The sequence below is a fragment of the Barbus barbus genome, assembly GCF_936440315.1.
Source record: "Barbus barbus genome assembly, chromosome: 44".
Lineage (NCBI taxonomy): Eukaryota > Metazoa > Chordata > Actinopteri > Cypriniformes > Cyprinidae > Barbus > Barbus barbus.
Genome location: NC_136722.1, coordinates 2,212,007 through 2,232,132, shown reverse-complemented (window position 1 = coordinate 2,232,132; position 20,126 = coordinate 2,212,007). Strand labels below are relative to the sequence as shown.

General features: G+C 41.4%; 1 protein-coding gene across 3 annotated transcripts in view; it reads left to right on the top strand.

The window, feature by feature from the left end:
• Nucleotides 1–20,062, top strand: part of LOC306863617 (ras-responsive element-binding protein 1-like) — a 58,563-nt gene extending 38,501 nt beyond the window's left edge. For all 3 annotated transcript variants that reach the window (XM_079407062.1, XM_079407064.1, XM_079407063.1), the window contains 9 exons: nt 1,870–1,959; nt 2,139–2,302; nt 10,007–10,157; nt 10,249–10,391; nt 12,286–12,475; nt 12,587–15,137; nt 15,254–15,418; nt 15,550–16,323; nt 17,025–20,062. In XM_079407062.1, coding sequence (XP_079263188.1) covers nt 1,870–1,959; nt 2,139–2,302; nt 10,007–10,157; nt 10,249–10,391; nt 12,286–12,475; nt 12,587–15,137; nt 15,254–15,418; nt 15,550–16,323; nt 17,025–17,533 — 4,737 coding nt within the window. In that variant the 3' untranslated portion in view covers nt 17,534–20,062. The remainder of the gene's footprint in view (nt 1–1,869; nt 1,960–2,138; nt 2,303–10,006; nt 10,158–10,248; nt 10,392–12,285; nt 12,476–12,586; nt 15,138–15,253; nt 15,419–15,549; nt 16,324–17,024) is intronic.
• The last annotated feature ends 64 nt before the right edge of the window (nt 20,063–20,126 follow it).

The following is a 20,126-nucleotide window of genomic DNA, read 5'->3' as shown; positions in this document are numbered from 1 at the left end:
GTGTGTTAGTAGATCACATGGGCGTCTATTTAGGGCTGGATTTGTGATGACTCATGCACCTTCTCTTTTTTTTCTTATATATATATATATATTATGAGATAGCTATGCATTTATTTTATGACATCATATGAGTAAGCATACAAGGCATTCTGTCATGTGACAGCATCAGATCCGTTACAACAGGAACTGGTCTCACTGAACAGTGCTGCTATGTTTGCAGTTAAAGAGACAGTTTGCACAAAAATGAAAGTTCGGTCATCATTCAAGTTGTTCCAAACTTATATGACTCTATTTCTTACGTTGAATGTAAAAAAGGTATTTTGAGGATTGTGTGTCACCTAACAGATGTTTGTTCCCAATGGGGACCAGAAACGGAAGAAAAAAACTCATACAGGTTTGGAACAACTTGAGGCTGAGTAAATGATGACAGGATTTTCATTTTTGGGTGAACTATGCCTTTAATGATCTGATGTACTGTAGACGGCAGCGAGAGGAAGGCAGTATGTGTGTGGTGTCGGTTTACACAGATTTCCACTCAAGGAGAAAGAGGAAACAGTTCTCGCTCTGTTAAGATGCTCTTCTTCAAATACTCAAACTTCAAAACAAAACATAACTGCAGGAGGAGAGAATTTCATTGATTTTAAAAACATTCAGAGTTACTAAACAGAAGATCTTCAGATTCACAATTGTGGCCTGTATATATAAAAAAAAAACCTACATTCATGCAGAAAAAAGTTAACTGTATTGCTGTGGTATATGTGTAACAGTAGTGTTTGTGCTCTGTGGCCGTGCAGCAGTGACTGATGTAGTTCCTGGGGTTGAGCAAGTGTTTATTTAAGTGAATTTAGCTCAGTATCTCACACATACAACATGTTCTGACAAGACATTCAAGGTCGGAAGACAAGGCCTCATTCCCTGCCTCCTGCATATGGGTTTTTACCCACGCTCCTTCAAAGTGCGACTCAGAGTGATAACCATAAGAATTTATACAAAAACACTAGCTTTTGTTTATTCTTGAAAGTAATTTTTTTTTTCTAATGTTTTGTGGCTTTTATTTAATGAGCTTTGAGGCTTATCTACACTACTGTTCAAAAGTTTGGGGTCAGTATGAGTTTTTATACTTTTATTCAGCAAGGAATCATTAAATTGATCAAAAGTGACAGTAAAGACATTTATAATGTTACAAAATAATTCTATTTTAAGTAAATGCTGTTCTTTTGAACTTCATTTGAACTATTCATCAAAGAATACTGAAAAAAATCACTGTTTCCACAAAAATATGAAGCAGCACAACCGTTTTCAACATCGATAATAATCAGAAATGTTTTTTGAGCAGAAAATCAGCATATTAGACTGATTTCTGAAGGATCATGTGACACTGAAGACTGGAGTAATGATGCTGAAAATTCAGCTTTGATCACAGAAATAAATTACGTTTTGTCATATATGCACATAGAGAACAGTTATTTTAAATTGGAATAATATTACTGTGTTTGATTGTTTTTGATCAAATATATGCAGCCTTGGCGAGCAGAAGAGACTTTTAAAAACATTAAACATCCTCAAAATTTTGAATGGTAGTTGACAAAATAATAATTAAATTTAAAGTGAATATAAAATTAAAGTGAATAAAATAAAATGAAGTAAATAAGTTGACAAAACAAACTTTTATCACATATACGCTTTAAAAATATTAGTTTTTAAGTGCACTCTGGTGTGCAAAAACAGCTTTTGTGCCAACAAGATGTCAAAGTTTTATCCTCACCAAAACTTTTTAAACACAAGCTTTTGCCACATAGTATAATACAGTGCTGTATGTATGCTGTAGAAATATTTAACGACATGCATTTCATCTCATATTTGTTTCAGGAAGCCAAAGATGACATCGGGTGTATCATCTGTCCACTGTGTGATAAGAGCTTTCAGACCCAACACCAGCTCACCATGCACATCCGCCAGGTAACCTACACTCCATGTTGATTTCTTAAAGTCTGTGTACAAGTAAGCAAAGATGGCAGAAAGTCAAGTACCATCTGTCCAAGCATTTTCAGAAGCCACTTAGATGAGACAATATATTTCAGAGCTTGGCCTGTAATGTTAATGAACTTATTGAGCTGACCCAAATGTCTTCTCTGCAGCACAACAATGATAGCGGGACTTCAGACCACTCTTGCAGTATCTGCGGGAAGTCTCTGAGCTCGGCTAGCTCTCTGGACCGTCACATGCTAGTGCACAGCGGAGAGAGACCCTACAAATGCTCTGTGTGCCATCAGACTTTCACCACCAATGGCAACATGCACAGGTCAGTCGGGGTTTTCAAACAAAATGATTTCCAATCTGGAGCAAAAATGTGTCCCTTAGGTTGAACATTTTGATTTGCACAACAGAATTGATTCTCAAGACAGCATGCATACATATAACTTCCATAATGTGATGAATTAAGGAAAATGGACGATTCAGTGGGACTTTATACATTGGGATATAATTAGACTTTGACAGTATGAACGTTTTTGGCAGAGACTTTATTTACACCCACGAGGCCTTGGTTATGTTGCAGAATTCTTTTCAGAGGTGCAGAAAGCTTTTTTCTGAAAAAAAGTTTTAAAAGCTTTTTTTTATTATTTAATCCATATTTATGAATTGTGCATTGCTTTTATAAAGTCAGTTCTGATTTAATGCTCTCTTTCAGCTAATGAAGTGTAATTATCAATTATTATTTTGACTAAGGATTGAGTGTATGATTTCATACATGCACACCTTTGTGAACCGTTGAGTATTCAAACTCAACTTGTCTGAAATGCTGTGATAAACAGCAGTGAGTAACCGTACGTGTGTGTGATTTAAGGGAAGGGAGATGTGCAGGAGCAGCACGACCATCCGCCCTGATGTGTCGTCATAACTTCTGTTTAACTACCGAATGAGCTGTAATCCTAAACTTAGCGCTGACTTTGTATCTCGGTGGATTTAATAAGTGTTTGTTTGTGAGCAAGCAAAATGAGTCATATGCTGTCATTTCATACTGGCTTTCATGTTGATCAAAATTTAAGCAGATCCGAGTGGTCACTAGATATTAATTTCATTATGAAATGTGAGTGGTGCCACCGTGGGTGTTCTGGGTGGTTGCCAGGATATTGCTATGGAGTTGCGACAGTGGTTTCTAGTCCATTTCTGTGCAGTTGCAAGGGTGTTCTTAGAGATTGTTCAGAGAGTTCAAAGGTTGCTAAGGTGTTTAAAGTGGTTGCTGTAGTGTTCTAGGGTTGCAAAGGTTTTTTAAGTGGTTGCTAGTGTGTTGCTATGCAGCTGCTAAAGTCTTCTAGAGTTGCTAAGGTGTTTTAAGTGGTTGCTATAGTGTTTTAGGGTTGCTAAGGTGTTTTGAGTGGTTGCTATAGTGTTTTAGGGTTGATAAGGTGTTTTGAGTGGTTGCTATGGTATTCTAGAATTGTTAAGGGAATTAAAGAGATTGCTATGGTGTTCTAGGGTTGATAAGGTGTTTTGGGTGGCTGCTATGGTATTCTAGGGTTGCTAAGGTGTTTTAAGTGGTTGCTAAGGTGTTCTGGAGTTGCTAAGGTGATCTAAGTGGTTGTTATGGTATTTTAGAGTTGCTAAGGTCTTTTAAGTGGTTTCTGTGTGGAAGCTAAGGTGTTTTAAATGGTTGTTAGTGCATTGCTATACAGCTTGCTAGGGTGTTTTGGGTGGTTGTCAAAAAAAGTTCACCCCCAGATTCTGAGAGTACATTAGAGGTTTCTTTTATATGTGTAGCACAGACAGTGCAGAATATGTTCCATTACATCTGATGTCCACATCCGTTTGTAAAAGCATCATTTGAGAAGTTGAACTGTTCAGAGATGCGTGTTGGGCTTTTTATAGAAGTGAAAGCTTGTTGGTTGATTACATCCCTCAGGCCTTACCCTGTCTGCGCTGAAGAGTTGCCCAGAGGATGAGTGCACCACAAAGATAAATGAAAAGGCGTTGGTTTGTTTGTGTATGTTGGTGTTCATACGTGTGCAACTGCTGGGGTTCGTCAGCTCTGTAGCCTTTGCTTTTGTTTAAGGAGAGAGAGCTTTGCAGGAAGCGTAGAGTGACTTTAAAGCACCTCCCCCATTTTGGTCATGGTATCTTCTCCCAGCAGGCCTTGCTGATGGAGGGGGTAAACGTGAACTTCCTCCCAAGTTTGCAAAGGTTGATGGTGAAGTGCATATTATGGGGGATCAGTGTGTGTGGACAGCTCTTAAGGGCCCCTTGCATAAGCGCTATGTAAATTGCAGTTATCTGGTAGCAAGCATAAGTAAAGTGAAATTAGGGTGGAATTGGAAATACTGCACTGTTTGATTTGCATGGAATATTTATTTATTTATTTCAAACTATTAAAAAAAGGAAAACATAAATGAATAACAAAAAACTAAAAACCAGATCAACGAATACATTTTTTTTCTCTTTTTTTTTGCATTTTGTACATATATTCAACCCGTTCGAAAAAAGGGTATGTAGAAAGCCCTAGGCTTATCAGATCCTACCCTCAGTAATTACCAATACCAAATCACAATCAGCCATGATAAATCAGACATACCATTTTGCATAATACAAAAATACTATTCCAATCCACGTCCTACTTTATCTATCTGTTAAGACAAACAGAAACAAAATCAAGCAGCATTATCAATAATGTTGAAATTCTCATATACTCTTTCTATTTCAGCATTATTATTTATTACTTTTACTTGTGTATCAGTTTTGCGGCTTCCAAACAGCATAAATTTAGTTTTGTCTAAATTTATTGATAATTTATTCAAGTCAAACCACATTTTTATCTTGTTCATTTCTGCTGTGACCTCCTTCAAAAGCTGCTGCAAATTTTCCCCAGAACAGAAAATATTATGTGCGGCTGTGACGGATGTGAAGGGAATCTGGTTTTACTACATCAGCTGTTATTATCCTGATAACATCTCACCTTTTCCAAGAGTCTTAATTTTTCTAGACTCTGTTTTAATGATTAAATTACATTTTTATTCATCAAAAAGCATGTCTAATTAATTGAATTCGTGAAACTTACACAATTTAACAGCAATTTATTAAAAGTTTAACAAAAGTTACGTTTTTAAGGCCCTATGAAATGTTTTATTTTTTTCCCAAATTCAGTTTTATTTATTTATTTTTACCAAACACTTTGTTTTCCATAATTTTATCTGGATCCCATTTTAATTTTGATTCATTAAATTGTAGCAATCAAAAGCATCTCTAATGAATTGATTTTATATATATATATATATATATATATATAAGAAAAAAGATTTATTTTCCCCCAGAAATACTGTCCTGTGTATTTACATTTTTCTGCTAATTAAATTCTGGTAAAAGTTTTCTGTTGTTTGTGATTCCGTCCACATTTTCCCCATCATGGAAATAATAGGGCACTAGGTGTAACTCTCAAAAGTCAAAACTGTTTTATGGCATTCTGGAAAGATGTTTTGTTTGCTGAACAATCTGTATGTTTTTAAACATCAGTACACGTCTTGTTTTCATTCCTGTCTAAAATGACCTACTAAAGTGTATTAGACCAAGTTGAGCCAGGTTTCTATGGGTGCTTTCACATCTGTAGTTCGGTTCATTTGGTCTGGACCAAAGGCAAAAAATGATACATTGTAGCTATTTTTAGCCGTTTTGGTTCCTTTTCACACCACACTGTTTGCCAAAATGGAGTCACATGACAACATCCGCTTCACTTGTTGGCTAGATGTGTCTTTGAACGCATTCCCTAAACTGCTTTTCGATTGGTCAGAAAGAGCATGCGGCAAAATTCCAACGGTGCTCCCGGAAGTAAACAACGGCAGGAGTAAAATGCAGCAGACAGCACACTGCTATTACATTATTATTACAAATTTCTATGAGGCTCCGCACCTCCTCACAACCCCAAGTTTGTCTGCGACCTGCCATGCTAAACTGCAAACTGTCAACAAACACTCCCTCATCCCATAATGCACAGCGCAGCTGACTACGGCAGCTGGTTTAGTCCAAAAATGCGCAGTTCTTTTTGCAGTTGGGTCTGTTTGAGGTCGGATCGCGTTCTCACCACAAACAAAACGCTCCAGGGTTCGTTTGAAAGCGTGCCGAGACGTACGCTTGTTTGGTACGTTTGCTGCTTTCTCACCTGCCCAAACGAACCGCACCAAGAGGGAAAACAAACTCTAGTGCGATTCAACCGAACTAAATGAGGCAGGTGTGAAAGCACCCTATATTCTGGTCTCTAGATATGGCTTTTGAAAAAGCTGACTGACAGTTTTGAGGCCTCATGCATGTCCAAGGAAGCTGTCCATGTAGTTGACAAAGAGGCAGCCATCTTGTGCCAAAGCATCACATGGTAAGTTGGGGCTGTGAGGAGGAGGGAGTCACTGCTGCCATGGAGAAGGATCACAACTTCACAGAGGAAAGTCAGTGTGCGTTCTGATTGGCTGCTTTTATTTGCTTTAACTCTTTAGGTCTTCCTTACACTGAACAGCCACAGGTTTGCAGGGGGTGCCCTTGCTATGACATTGCTTGGAAGAGAGGAGACTTTCTGACACCACAGTGCCCTCTGTCTGTGCTCTGAGGGAGCACGACGGAATGCTTGGATTGGATGGAATGAACCTGTTTATGCATCAACAAGTTTTATGATCCTTTACAGATTAGCCAGGCTGCTCGTGAAATGTCCATACTGACATCCTTCATTCAAGGACAGGAAACTTCAGTCTAGTGCAGTTAGAAAAAACATTACTGCCACATTACATTTTAAATGAACTGAAACGCATCTGCATGATTCAGATTCAGTCATACCATTACTAAGTACTAGCAATAATCAACTAATTAGTATTTTTTAGAGGATAAGATATCATCCTATATGAGGTTACTGTGGTGTTGATTTCCATCCAATCAGTGTTTGCTGACTTGGCAGTAGGGCTGTGCGATTTGGGGAAAATATCTAATTGCGACATTTTTGACAAATATTGCGATTGCGATTTTCAAATTTGCAAAGTCAAGCTTCAGCTCAATATTGTCAATAATGTGCAGCACAGTATGAGTATCGTTACCCTGCTGGAAAACAACAACAACAACAAAAATCACAGAAATTCTTAGTTTCCATAAAAACCATTACACAATTCCTTTTTGTTTTGGGCATTATTCCAATAGGAATTACTGTTGTTCTATTGGTTGCCATCTGCTAGATTACATCCCACTAATAGAATGTATAAAATACCAGTAGACACCATTATAGTTTACATTACAACCAATACAATTATAACCCCATTATAAATCCATTACATTTTCTATTGTGTTTTGGGAGAGGTTCTACTGGGTTTTTTTTTATTGGTTTGTTTTTGTTTTTTTTTCTGATGGGAAGGTTATAATGGTATTGCTACTTTTACAGAATTACTGAATTTCACAGGAAATATCTATTTATTTTTTATAAATAAAGAACTGTATTTCTTTAGTCAATTATTAAAGTATTACATGTTACACGGGCTGATTTATTCATTTTTAAGTATTTGTGATTTTAAGAACAAGTGGGAAATGTGCTGAATGTTTCATTTCATCCAAGTGAAATTGGCAAGCAGTTAGACTTAATTTACATTCGTATTAAACGCGGAGCCAGGTGTGAGTTGACACAGGTTGCGCGCGTGCGTCAGGCCTCGTCCATATTGCCAGATGCACTCGTGAGAGACTTGCGGAGCAGAACCGGGCGCGAGACCGTGAGTATAAAAGCACATTAAGCGTGTAAACGGCTTGTCCGTGAGACGCGGGAGACGCGCAGCGTGGGGCAGAGTGGAGCAAGTATTCAGGGACACGGGCTGTGTGTGCGGTCTTCTGAATTGGCGAACATGCATTATAAACTTATTTCAAATTAATCTTTTGAGGAGATAAAATGTGTAAGATAACGTTCATGAAGTCTACTAATAAAAACATCTAAAAATGTATCTTTTATTCTCCAGTACTGAAAGCAGAACCGATAAGGGAGCTCTTGAAATGCGTTGTGATGCAGCTCTTGCAAATTACCTCATTGTCTGTCATTTCGAAGCTGTAGTTACATACGTTTTTCTTTAGTTTTAATTTGCCTAACTTTCGATCTGACCCTTTTTAAATGGTGGGCGTTTACGCAGTTGGCTAGAGCAGTGCATGTTAAAAACACATTTGGTTGGTTCAGATAGAAATCTTTTATATTATCGACCTTGAGAGTTTGGAACTATGTTTGTTTTGCTGAAACATTATTGGCTGAGAATGATCATACCTACATGACTGTAATCCTGTCGACGTGTCCCCCTCCCACTCCTGAGAGGCCTAAGAGCCCCCCCCCCCCACCCCGCATGTGGCCCCCGGCCTTAGGGCAAGGGAGTGGCACGAAGAGGAAAGAAGAGAAAAATGGAGGGGGGGAGGGACCGCAGAGGTTGTGTGGCTGGGGGGGATTTAATGAGACACAGGAGGAGACTTCAGGAAGATGCATTCTGCAGGACATCTCTGTAGTAGAGTGTGCATGCATGCATGCATGTGTGTAAGGTTGTAGCTGTATCCCTGGAGACGTCAGACTGCAGAATATTCCTCCAAAGTCACCCAACCGATGGGTACCTCCTCTAGTTAATGGATAGCTGTACGGCATGGCTCTGGGAGAAGGAAGTTGGCATGGCCTGTCTGATTGTGTTTCAGAGCAGCGTTATTGTTGAATGGAAGTACTGCAAATTTAGCACTAATCCTGTGTAATCACAAGAGCTAAGAGTGCTAGTTAAGAGGATCTAGACTGCTGTGAGTTGGGTTCCACTCTGAAGAGTTCTAAAAGCAGCAAAACAACTACACACTTACAAAAAGACCCAATAATTATTTTCAAGATACAGACGTGTTATCTGTCTTACCCAAACAGCCCTTCTTCCAGTACTGAAAGCAGAACCGATAAGGGAGCTCTTGAAATGCGTTGTGATGCAGCTCTTGCAAATTACCTTGTTGTCTGTCATTTTGAAGCTGTAGTTACATACGTTTTTCTTTAGTTTTAATTTGCCTAACTTTCGATCTGACCCTTTTTAAATCGTGGGCGTTTACGCAGTTGGCTAGAGCAGTGCTGATCAGGGAGAACGGAGGTGCCCTACTTGGCAGTGCTGGTTTTTTTGTGATTGGTAAGGTCAGAGTCCAGAGCAGAGAGATATAACAGCCTGTCAGGTCCTCACACGAGTGTCCAACATACTGCCTGTTATTAATAAACCACTGACTGCAGAGTGAAAACTGAGACCTGCAAGACCATGGGATGTCTGACCTTTTTTACACTTGAACATGCATGTACTCTTCCAAAGTACTTTTATGAGATAAAGGTTTATAGGTCCACAGATATAAACCTCGGTTAGAGCCCTTCCTGGTTTCATCCAGCTGACTTGTTCCATTTAAAATGTAAACTTTGCTTGTACAACAAATATAAATATATAATCTAAATATAAATCTTTTTGCCATATAGGTATAGTGTGAGTGATATTTTGGGAAGCAGTGGGCTTGAAACTTTGACTTGTCTAACATTCATCTTTATTAGGCCTCCAATTCCTACTTGTCTTGACTGGTTTCCTCAAGATCTCTCTGGATAACAGAGGATCGACTTCTGGCCCTCTCCATGCAACATTACCACTCTCTTTTATGTTGATCTCTACCCGCCATCTTGGACTCACATATGCACATATAGAAGCTGTGGGATAATTGCATGAGTTTCCAGTCCATTAGTATCTTCCCATTACAGTCGTTTCGGTTGGCTCCCAATGGGGTGAACAGGGTTTCCCCTACCCTAATTTCTAAAATATTATTCATGAGCTGCTCATCCATCAGACAAGTGGGAGGCATCTGTAAATGTCCTCAAGATGCAACTCCTTCCCAGGAAACTCCTTCCTTCCATAACCATTAACTCTGTAGTGCCCAGGCATTTTGCAAAGAACAGAATCATTTGTGATGCTCGCTTGCTTGTAAATGCATAAAATGCAGTTTTAAAGCACACTCTATTGTCTGTTTTCAGACACATGAAGATCCACGAGAAGGACTCTGCCAGCTCCATCCCCAACAGTCCGACTCTGTCTCCACCTAAGCGACGACGTACCTCTACAGCCAAACGCAAACTAAGCCACGATGAAGACATTGAGAAGAAAGAGGAGACAACCAGCAAAAAGGTAAGTGTAGTTCCACTATCTTACCCAGTGCCCCAAGAGGTTGCTCTCAAAATTGGGCTACAAATAGCTGACGGTGACCTGTGTGCTGCAGATCAAAGAGGATAGCATTGTTGATGAGCAGAGTTTGAACAAAGGACAGGAAGAAGTCTTGACCTGTCCTGTCTGCTTCAAGACCCTCACCTGCAAAAACGAATTCGATGCCCACATGGAGACCCATCCTGACACTACACTGAGGTACAAACCCATACATCAGTATTTTAAATTCATTGAAAATTGCTTCCAAAACAATGTGATTATGTAACACAAACACAAGAGACGCATGAGTTTAATTCAGGACTGACATGCTCAGTAACAAAGTTTAGGGTTTGATAATGGAACAGTTCTGGCCCTTCCTACACTCAGTTTTCTGTTCAGTATATTATAGCTGTCCATTAAGCTCAGACAGGAATGTTGTCCCTTTGTTCGAGGTGCGAATTGTATTGCAGGTGGACGCCAGTAGCTGGGGCTTTAGGCTGGATCCCTGCAGTTGCCGGGAGATATAGTGGCATGCTTTGTGCTGGAACACTCATAATTTAACACATCCAAATACAAACGGGGCAACTCCTCTTGCTTACAAACTATGCAAAGGGATTTTGTTTCAGTGGGATTTTCCTTTTATATTGTGGTGCATGTTAAAAACACATTTGGTTGGTTCAGATAGAAATCTTTTATATTATCGACCTTGAGAGTTTGGAACTATGTTTGTTTTTCTGAAACATTATTGGCTGAGAATGATCATACCTACATGACTGTAATCCTGTCGACGTGTCCCCCTCCCACTCCTGAGAGGCCTAAGAGCCCCCCCCCCCCCCCCCCCCCCCCCCCGCATGTGGCCCCCGGCCTTAGGGCAAGGGAGTGGCACGAAGAGGAAAGAAGAGAAAAATGGAGGGGGGGAGGGACCGCAGAGGTTGTGTGGCTGGGGGGGATTTAATGAGACACAGGAGGAGACTTCAGGAAGATGCATTCTGCAGGACATCTCTGTAGTAGAGTGTGCATGCATGCATGCATGTGTGTAAGGTTGTAGCTGTATCCCGGGAGACGTCAGACTGCAGAATATTCCTCCAAAGTCACCCAACCGATGGGTACCTAGTTAATGGATAGCTGTACTGCATGGCTCTGGGAGAAGGAAGTTGGCATGGCCTGTCTGATTGTGTTTCAGAGCAGCGTTATTGTTGAATGGAAGTACTGCAAATTTAGCACTAATCCTGTGTAATCACAAGAGCTGAGTGCTAGTTAAGAGGATCTAGACTGCTGTGAATTGGGTTCCACTCTGAAGAGTTCTAAAAGCAGCAAAACAATTACACACATACAAAAAGACCCAAGAATTATTTTCAAGATACAGACGTGTTATCTGTCTTACCCAAACAGCCCTTCCCAGTAAGACGGACACTCCCATACATACATGCAATAATAAAAATGAAGTTCCGACTCTGAAATCTGATTGGATGAACCACATTTGAAGCCACTGCAGTATAGCCGATAGAAACAACAACATCCTGGACAGGGAATGGTTAGTGCTTAGTGTAATTATAGGTAACAGTGCTTGAAGTCTTTGTAACAGGCAAGCTACATTTTGCTTCTCATGGCTTTCTCATGCAAAACTTACAAATTTTGAAAACATTCTCAAGCATTGGTCCTAAACCTATTATCACTTCAAGGCATTATGCTTCTCAGGTGGATGTGCTGATATGCTCTGCCTTACATTGTCTTTGTCTACTGAGATAAAAGCAGCTTATAGTCCCTATGGACACGTCGTCACCATGATCAGGGGCAGGGCATGTGACAAGATCAATGCACAGCGTCACAGACATTAGCCAGCTGTCTTATGCAGCACCCTACAAACACAGAAAGTGCCATTGTAGGCCAGGGTGTGGTTATCATCAACTTTCCAGCTCTTAGTTAATTCACTTAGGAAATCCCAGCTCTATTTTCCCAGTGCGGATGTCTCCACAGCACACTGTAGATTGGACGCTGTATTTATTTTTGAGCAATGAGTCTCATATTTGCATATATAACATGTGGATTGATTCCTTCATAACGTGTGTGTGATCTTGAAATCAACACCTCAAATTAGTATTTTTATTCCTAGATGTGATTTATGCTGCATCTCGTTCCGGACACACCGAAGTTTGCTCCGCCACAATGCAGCTACCCATAAGCAGCTACCCACAGACCCCAACGGACGACCCTTTATTCAGAACAACCCATCCATCCCTCTTGGCTTTAATGATCTGGCTTTCATTGACTTTTCATGCCAGAAGTTCCCGCAAATTGCCCAGGTAAAAGCCATGGTCAAATTTTCTGTGCTTGATCTGCACAATATTTAAAAGTTCTTTATCTTGTCTGTAATATCTGAGAGTTTTAAGTTTCAATTTTATTTTAACCCACAGATTTGGTGTGAAACCAACCTTCGGCGATGTATTGGCAAATTCCATCGCTTTGTATGTGATACATGCGATAAGGCATTCCCTCTCAGCTCGGCTCTGGACTTGCACAAAGCCTCGCATGAGACTTCCAGTGGCACCCGAGAGACAACTTCACCCTTAATTATAAAAGATGAGCCTCCTACTCCTGAGCAAAGTAGCTTCATGGACTCCCTTGGCTTGCAGCACATCTCTCAGGTTAAGCCTGCCCCCTCAGAAGAGGATGTCCAGCAGGCCAAGCTAGATAGCATTCGGGTTATCCACGTGGAGCAGAATCAGTCCTCTGTACCTCAGGAGGCTGGCCTTGTTGGAGGAGTTAACCTGTCTCTTATAGACCCATCGACTCTTCATGGTCTGTCCCATCAAGAGGCTCTCAAACTGCTGTCCCTTCAGCCCTTCCAGACTGGTTTTCTGGTGCAGCCAGATGGTGGTATGGTAGTGAAGCCAGTTTGTGGTGAATCCAACATGGAACTCGCTGATATACAGCAAATAATCAAAGTAGCTACCGCTGCTCCTAACCAGATCACTCTCCCACTCTTATCCAAGGCGCCTTGTAGTGCCGTGCAGTCAGGCTACAAGCAGATGCCTCCACTCAAGCCAAAGCCCTTGGTGGCTCCCAGAACTAGTATGGTAGCTTCAACTCCACCACCCCTATTGAACACCCAGCAAGCTTCTCTGGGCTGTATCAGCCCTAGCCTCCCACCCCCTGCCAGCCATCCTCTCAAGACAGTTCGGGACCTCTCTCCATCTTCCTCATCCTCTTCTGCCAACAACCACTCTTTGGCAGAGAGGATACAAATGGAGGCCGACTGCATGGGAGATGCCCATACCCCAATGGACATGGATGAAAGACATATCAAACAGGAGAACGGCAAGTTAGAAGAGACCACTGGAAAGAAGGGAACATCTCAAAAGGGCTCGTATCCCTGCCGATTGTGTGACCAGGTCTTTGCATTTTCTGGTGTACTGCAGGCACATATGCAATATCATTTGGGCAACCTACCCCACCAATGCAATATCTGCGACTATGTTGCTCCAGACAAGGCAACACTGATCCGTCATTTGAGAACGCACAGTGGTGAGCGTCCCTATGTCTGTCGGCTCTGTCATTACCCATTTACTGTCAAGGCTAACTGTGAGCGACACCTTCGCAAAAAGCATATGAAAAGCAATCGCAAGGAAATTGAGAAAAACATTAAGTATGTTACCTCATCCACATCAACAGCAGACATACTGGAGCAGGCTGGAACTAGTGAAACTACCTGCCGCTTCTGCGGGGAGGACTTAAAGACCTTCCGAGCCCTGCAGATTCACTTGCGCACACACAATGGCTGCCAGCGAAAGCCATTTGAGTGCAAGCGTTGTGGAGTAGCTTTCCTTGCTAAGCGTAACTGTATCCATCACCTTCTGAAACAACATCCAGAGGTCCAAGAGCAGGATATTGAAGAGCACATAATCACTCTTCTAGCTGCATCAACCCAAAATAGCCCAAATACATCTCCTCTCAATGGGGTGTCTCCTAGTACTGAAGTGCAGCCTATCAAAGTTGAGGACCTTTGCTTTTACAATGTAGATATGGATCAACCTCTGGACTTCTCTAACAAAAGCTGTGGGGGCAGCAGTGCTGGAAGTTTGAGTGGATCTCCTGGGATCAAAATCGAACCTGTCTTTTATGACTCTAGCATGGAACCAATTGACCTGTCTATTCCTAAGAATCCTGTGAAGAAGCTTAAACAAGACATTGAGGCCACATTGCCAAGAGAGGTTAAGAAAGAACAGTCATCCATTAGCATACTTGCACAAGCTCTTCAGGCCGAGAAGTCCATTGATGAGAAGTCTCAACCTCTTGGATGCTACCAGGTCCCTGTTGCTTCGTCCTCCATTACTGGTAGTACTAATGCTGCAGGAAGGCTCTTGCGTTTGAAGCCCTTGCTTCCTAAACCCTCCTCTGCTGCCGTGAAGGAGCTTCCACCACTAGCATCCATTGCTCAGATAATTTCCTCAGTTTCTGGTGCCCCTGACCTTCTCAAACGGGACAACACTAATAGTCTTCAGGCTGATTCTGACACACGTGGCAAGCAAGAATCACCAGATATTTTGACAGAAGGTCTCTCACTAGAGCGCTCAAAGAGGAGGTCCAGGAAAAGGCCTTCCAACAGCACAGTGAAAGAGAAACCTGTGATGAATGCCACAGACCCAAGTATTGATTTGGAGTCTAGTGGGGAGTTTGCTAGTGTTGAGAGGATGTTGGCAACCACTGATGCCAACAAGTTCAGCGCCTATCTTCAGACCAACACAATTGAGTTGGCAAGAAAAGGCGGGCAGCAGCCAGGTGCTATTGACGAGAAAGAGATGAAAGATGAGAAAAACTTGCCAGCCCAGCAGACTGTTCAACCCCAACAGTCCAAAGGAAAGAAGAATGCATACTCCAATTCTGTGCAAAAGATGACTTGCCCCTTTTGTCCCAGAGTTTTCCCTTGGGCCAGCTCGCTTCAGCGCCACATGTTAACACACACAGGTGAGTGTTTTATGTAAAGTTTTACAGGGTTTACAATGTTGATATACCCCTGTTGTTTTACCCCTCATAGTATGCGCAATTTATTTTCCTGATTTTATCTTGCATTCCTTTAAAAGGTCAGAAGCCATATCCTTGTCTCCAGTGTGATGCTTTCTTCTCGACCAAGTCCAACTGTGAGCGACATCTTTTACGCAAACATGGCGTTTCCAACAGAGTGCTTAGACGCAATGGTGCAATACCCAAGCATAAGGAAGCAGAGGAAGGCTCACCAGAGAGTGCAGGTATCAAAAATAATGTATAATAGAAACTTTGAATTGCTTATGCACTTTAGACTAAGTATTTCTGTATCTGTTGATAAAGGTTAAAACTGCACTTAATTACCTAAAGTGTAATGGGTCAATGTATATTTCAGAGAGCACATCTGAGACTGAGCTTCTTGTGAGTGAGGCAATGGATCTCACAAGATCAGACCCTGAGAAGCCTGTAGCATCTGATGCTGAGAAACCTTCACCAGCTAAGCCGACAGAGGCAGCCGCGGTAGAGCCTCTTCCTCACGAAGAAGAGGACGACCCAGCAGCCCTCGAGTCTTTGAAGCACAATGACCCAGAACAAGAGGATAGCGATTCCCATAGCAATAAGACCCTTGACTTGACCTTTGTTTCCAAGCCAAAGGATTTCAAGATCACTGAGATAGACCAGCCGCAGTCCTCCCCTGCAGCAGATAGCGACATGTCTGACAAAGCGTCACCTCAGGAGGAGTCCAAATTCACCTGCAAGTGTTGCAAGAAGATCTTCCGCTATGCTGCTACCTTGACTAGACATGAGAAAGTTCACCAGCTGGATATAGCATCAGACTCCACTAATGGACCTGAACAAAGCCTCATGAAATCAGATGATCCAATTGTGCCTTTCGAAAATAAGAAAGAGGTTACAGAGGAAGAGGTGGAGAGTGTAAGGAAGGGCAAAGCAGAGAACGAGGGAATGGGCAGTGTGGTGGAGAGTGGATCTGAGGAGGATAAAGAGGAGAGGAGTGATGAAGAGGTAGCTGCAACTGAACCAAAGAGTACTGAGGGAGAGACTGAAGAACCTGGCAGCAAGCCAGACAAGAGGAAAAAGGTGTGCAGTATATGCAATAAACGTTTCTGGAGCCTTCAGGACCTCACCAGACACATGCGCTCTCACACAGGTAATTGCAATACTAAAAACTAGGACTGCCCTCGACTAAGGATTTTTCTGGTCGACTAGTAATCGTTCATTTTAAGCATTAGTCGACTAATCACACGTTTATTAATAAATCATTTAAATCATTATAATGAGCCTTTAATTGCCTACATAGCCTAAAAAGCGCTCAAGCACACGCATTAAGCTTGACACAGCAATTTGTTATTGCGAGTGCACACAAATAAACGTGGAGTCTTTACATATTTGAAAGATGTATTACTCTTATCTGTATGACGAAAAATGAGGGAGTATTTTAAGAGCAAGTGAGCGCACCAGCGCCTCCATCTGTCCTGCAGTGAGCGCTACTATTCAGCTTCTACACAGACACTTGAACAGCACACATTTTTCTAGATTAACATTAGAGTGAGCGGCCATTTAAAGTTGCTAATACTTACATATTTCAGATGATAAGCCATATTTGAGGTTAATGAATGATATCTGTCCGTCACAAACTGTGTGACTTCGCCTGTGGATTTCTTTAAAAAATATATATATTTTTTCTTCTGCGACTAGTAAAATTTTGGTCGACCAAGCCTCTTCTGGTCTACTAACGATTAGTCGCCCTACTAAAAACATACTTGATTGGTATAGATTGGTAAATCATCAAAACATTGAGCTCTTGTTTCATATTAAAAGCTGAATGTTTTTAATGAATATTTCTACTAGGTGAGAGACCTTACAAGTGCCAGACATGTGAGCGCACTTTCACCCTCAAGCACAGTTTGGTCCGACATCAGCGAATCCACCAGAAACTTCGTGGAGCGGATAGTGATGGTTCGACTTGTGGGGTCACAGGTGGACCAGACGAAGACGGCTTCAGCGGGCGTTCGGCTAGCGAAGGCGAGTACACACCCACCAGCACCAATCCACCCTCTGAAAACGAAAGTGAATTAACAGACACTGTGAAGGGGGAACCAACCTCACAGGAGAAAGAGGAGGATTGTGTACCCTCAGTGGAAACTGGAGAGTTTAAACTAACCTCCAAGAAAGGACCTGCATCAGTACCAGAGACACCCAAAGAACCTCCAGCAGAGAAACAAGCATCGGATTCACCCACCGCATCTGACTTAGAGCCGCCGGAGGGATTCATCCAAGGCTTACTGGAGATCCACACCAAGCCCACTACTGAGCAAATTTTGCCCACCCCCGAGCCGCCACTGCTTGGCGTGGAGTGAAGAGCGACTCTTTCCAAGTTTCTTATCTTGTGGTGAAATGTGCTGCAACAAGAAGCAGTGCCATATAACAAAAGTACATTGTATTGAGAAAAAAGAAGCAATGACTCTTTCCAAGTGCCTTTCTACTTTTTTTGCTATATCTTTATGAGCATTTATCATGATCGAAGTTGATTTTTATAGTATTTTACAATGATCTTTTTTGTGTGTGTAATCCTGAGAGAACTACTTTAAGCAATACGTGAACAAATTTGCATATCGTATTGTACAGTTCAGAGACTGAAATCTGTCTTATGAAAAGCAAGTTTATACCCTTATCCAGCGACGGCTGAAATTAACAAGAGGACATGTTTCTACTGAGAGGCTTGCACCCAAGTGCATAACTGGAATACGCAAATAGACTTGTTCTCCATAGGGCTTCTTCGTTGCTGTTTGTCCTCTTTAATTTGGAAGTTTCTCATTTTGTGTAATTCCTGACATTAATGACAGAGGCTTGCAATTATTTTATAACAGAGCTCTGTTATTCTGGGTGCTGTGTCGTGTTAAGATGTTTTGGGGAAACAGCCAAGCAAAACAAACATCTGAGGGTCATCCTCGGAAAGATGTTCAGCAGCTGTCGCGTAAAGTATATGGGCAATGTTTGCCCAAAACAGGTGATGAATGTCCAGCTGTGCTGATTGTGTCAATGTCCTTAGTTAGCATTAGTGTTCCATTCTTTTGACACAAAAGGATGGTTTTTAATGAGGGAAGGCAATGTTTTTAGATTTAAGGGCTCTTGAATGATGTCCCTCAAGCCCTGTCTCAGCTACTCAAGAATACAAAAATAAAAAAAGCAAACACAATGAGGAATTACAGGAAGCCCATGAGTTATGAATCTGATGTACTTGACAAAAATACGATGAAATGTGTTCCCGTGTCCAGGGTTACCGTCTTCCAAAAGCATCACTTTTTAAGCCTTACTCGTTCGTGTGAGCAGGTGTCTCATTTTCTGCCGGGCTCACAAACTAGATTTCATGGTGTACTTGAACCCTGTCGCCCTGCTGCCTCCTGCCGGGATGTCGTCCTGTAGCGCTCCTCAACTAGGAGGACCCCATGTCAATCACATGTTCTTTCGTAGTGTTGGATCTCTTTGACCTCTCCGTTTTATGAACTCGTTTTTGTAAAGAAACCTCAGACACAAACAAAGCAAACCTCAAAGGGCATGGATACTGTATGAAATTGTGTGGACTGGTAAGCATCTTCGATTATAGGTCTCCTGATTTCCTGGAGCAGCCGTTTACCCAAACGGATGCCTGTTGATCAGCACGCTCCGAAGTGCGATGACAGGATGTGACAAAGAAAGCAAACAAGGAAAAGGAATATTGAACCCATAGTGGGGATGAGGAGAGAGTTTGCCCCTGATTGGATATCGGGTTGTGTGCGCCCCCTTGTGGTGAAGCTCTAACATCTCTGCTCAGGCACCAGACTTGTAGTATTGGATGAACTTGAATGCAATTGCAATCGCTTTCTCTATCTGTGTATTCCGGGACTTCTGCTTCTCCTGATGCCTTTTCCTGGGTTCATGTGAGTGTGTTGTGTGTTGGTTGTGTGCAGAAGTGATAGGTTTCCTGGTAAGAATGCTCACAGACTGTTTTTAATGTATTTATTATGACCCAGTGCGGATGAAGTAAATGTGGAGAAGCCATGTATTAACACAATTATGCTGCATAAAAATGATTCAAATTCAATACTTAGCATCCCAGCTTTGATCTGGGTCCTTGATGATGATGATGATGATAATAATCACTTTTGATCTGAAAGCTTTATGTAGATCTTTGTATGCATTTTTTTTTTTGAATGTGTGGTCCGTTTCTGTTATCTTTATTATATTATTATGATGATTATTTCAGTTTGACAGAGAGATACAAGTTGTTTTCATTGATATATTCTTTTGCTTATAAAACTGTGAAATCTACTATTCGGCTATGGGTGAATCTGTAGGGTAGTTTTGCATGATAACCTTTTATGTTGTTCAGTTGTAAACACACATTCAGTTTCGCCCCACCTTCCGCTCTGTCTCACTCAGGGTTCATACAAAAGGCTTTCTCAAATCGTCACTTTTCTTGCAACAAAAACTCTTCACCTATGATTTCTGAATATGTTGAATCGTCAATCACTACTTTTTTAGCACTTGACTGTGAATTCAAATGAACAGGGTGAAGTTATCAAATCCACATTCCACTCATGGGTTTTCTGCAAGATATGTTCTCCTTTTTCCCTGTTTGTTTGTTTTTTGTTTGATTTTTTAATCCTCCCTGTCTCTTTGGAAAAATGCAGAGGAATGGAGACCTGTCACTGTTTGACATGCTGACTGATGTAAAAGGGAGCTTTGTGTCGCTGCTACATCCCCAAAAATAATTCTACTGGACTTGAATGAAACCAGAATCGCCAGAGCATTTTTGGTACACTACTCTTGTTCTTCGAATGAGTGCTTCAGAATCAGAAACATAAGCTGTTCTGTATCAAAACTATTCAAGCAATAAAGATATATTAAAGGATAGGTGTGGCAGGATTTTTTTTTTTTCTTATTTTCTCCCGAAGGCAATCTGCCACTTTA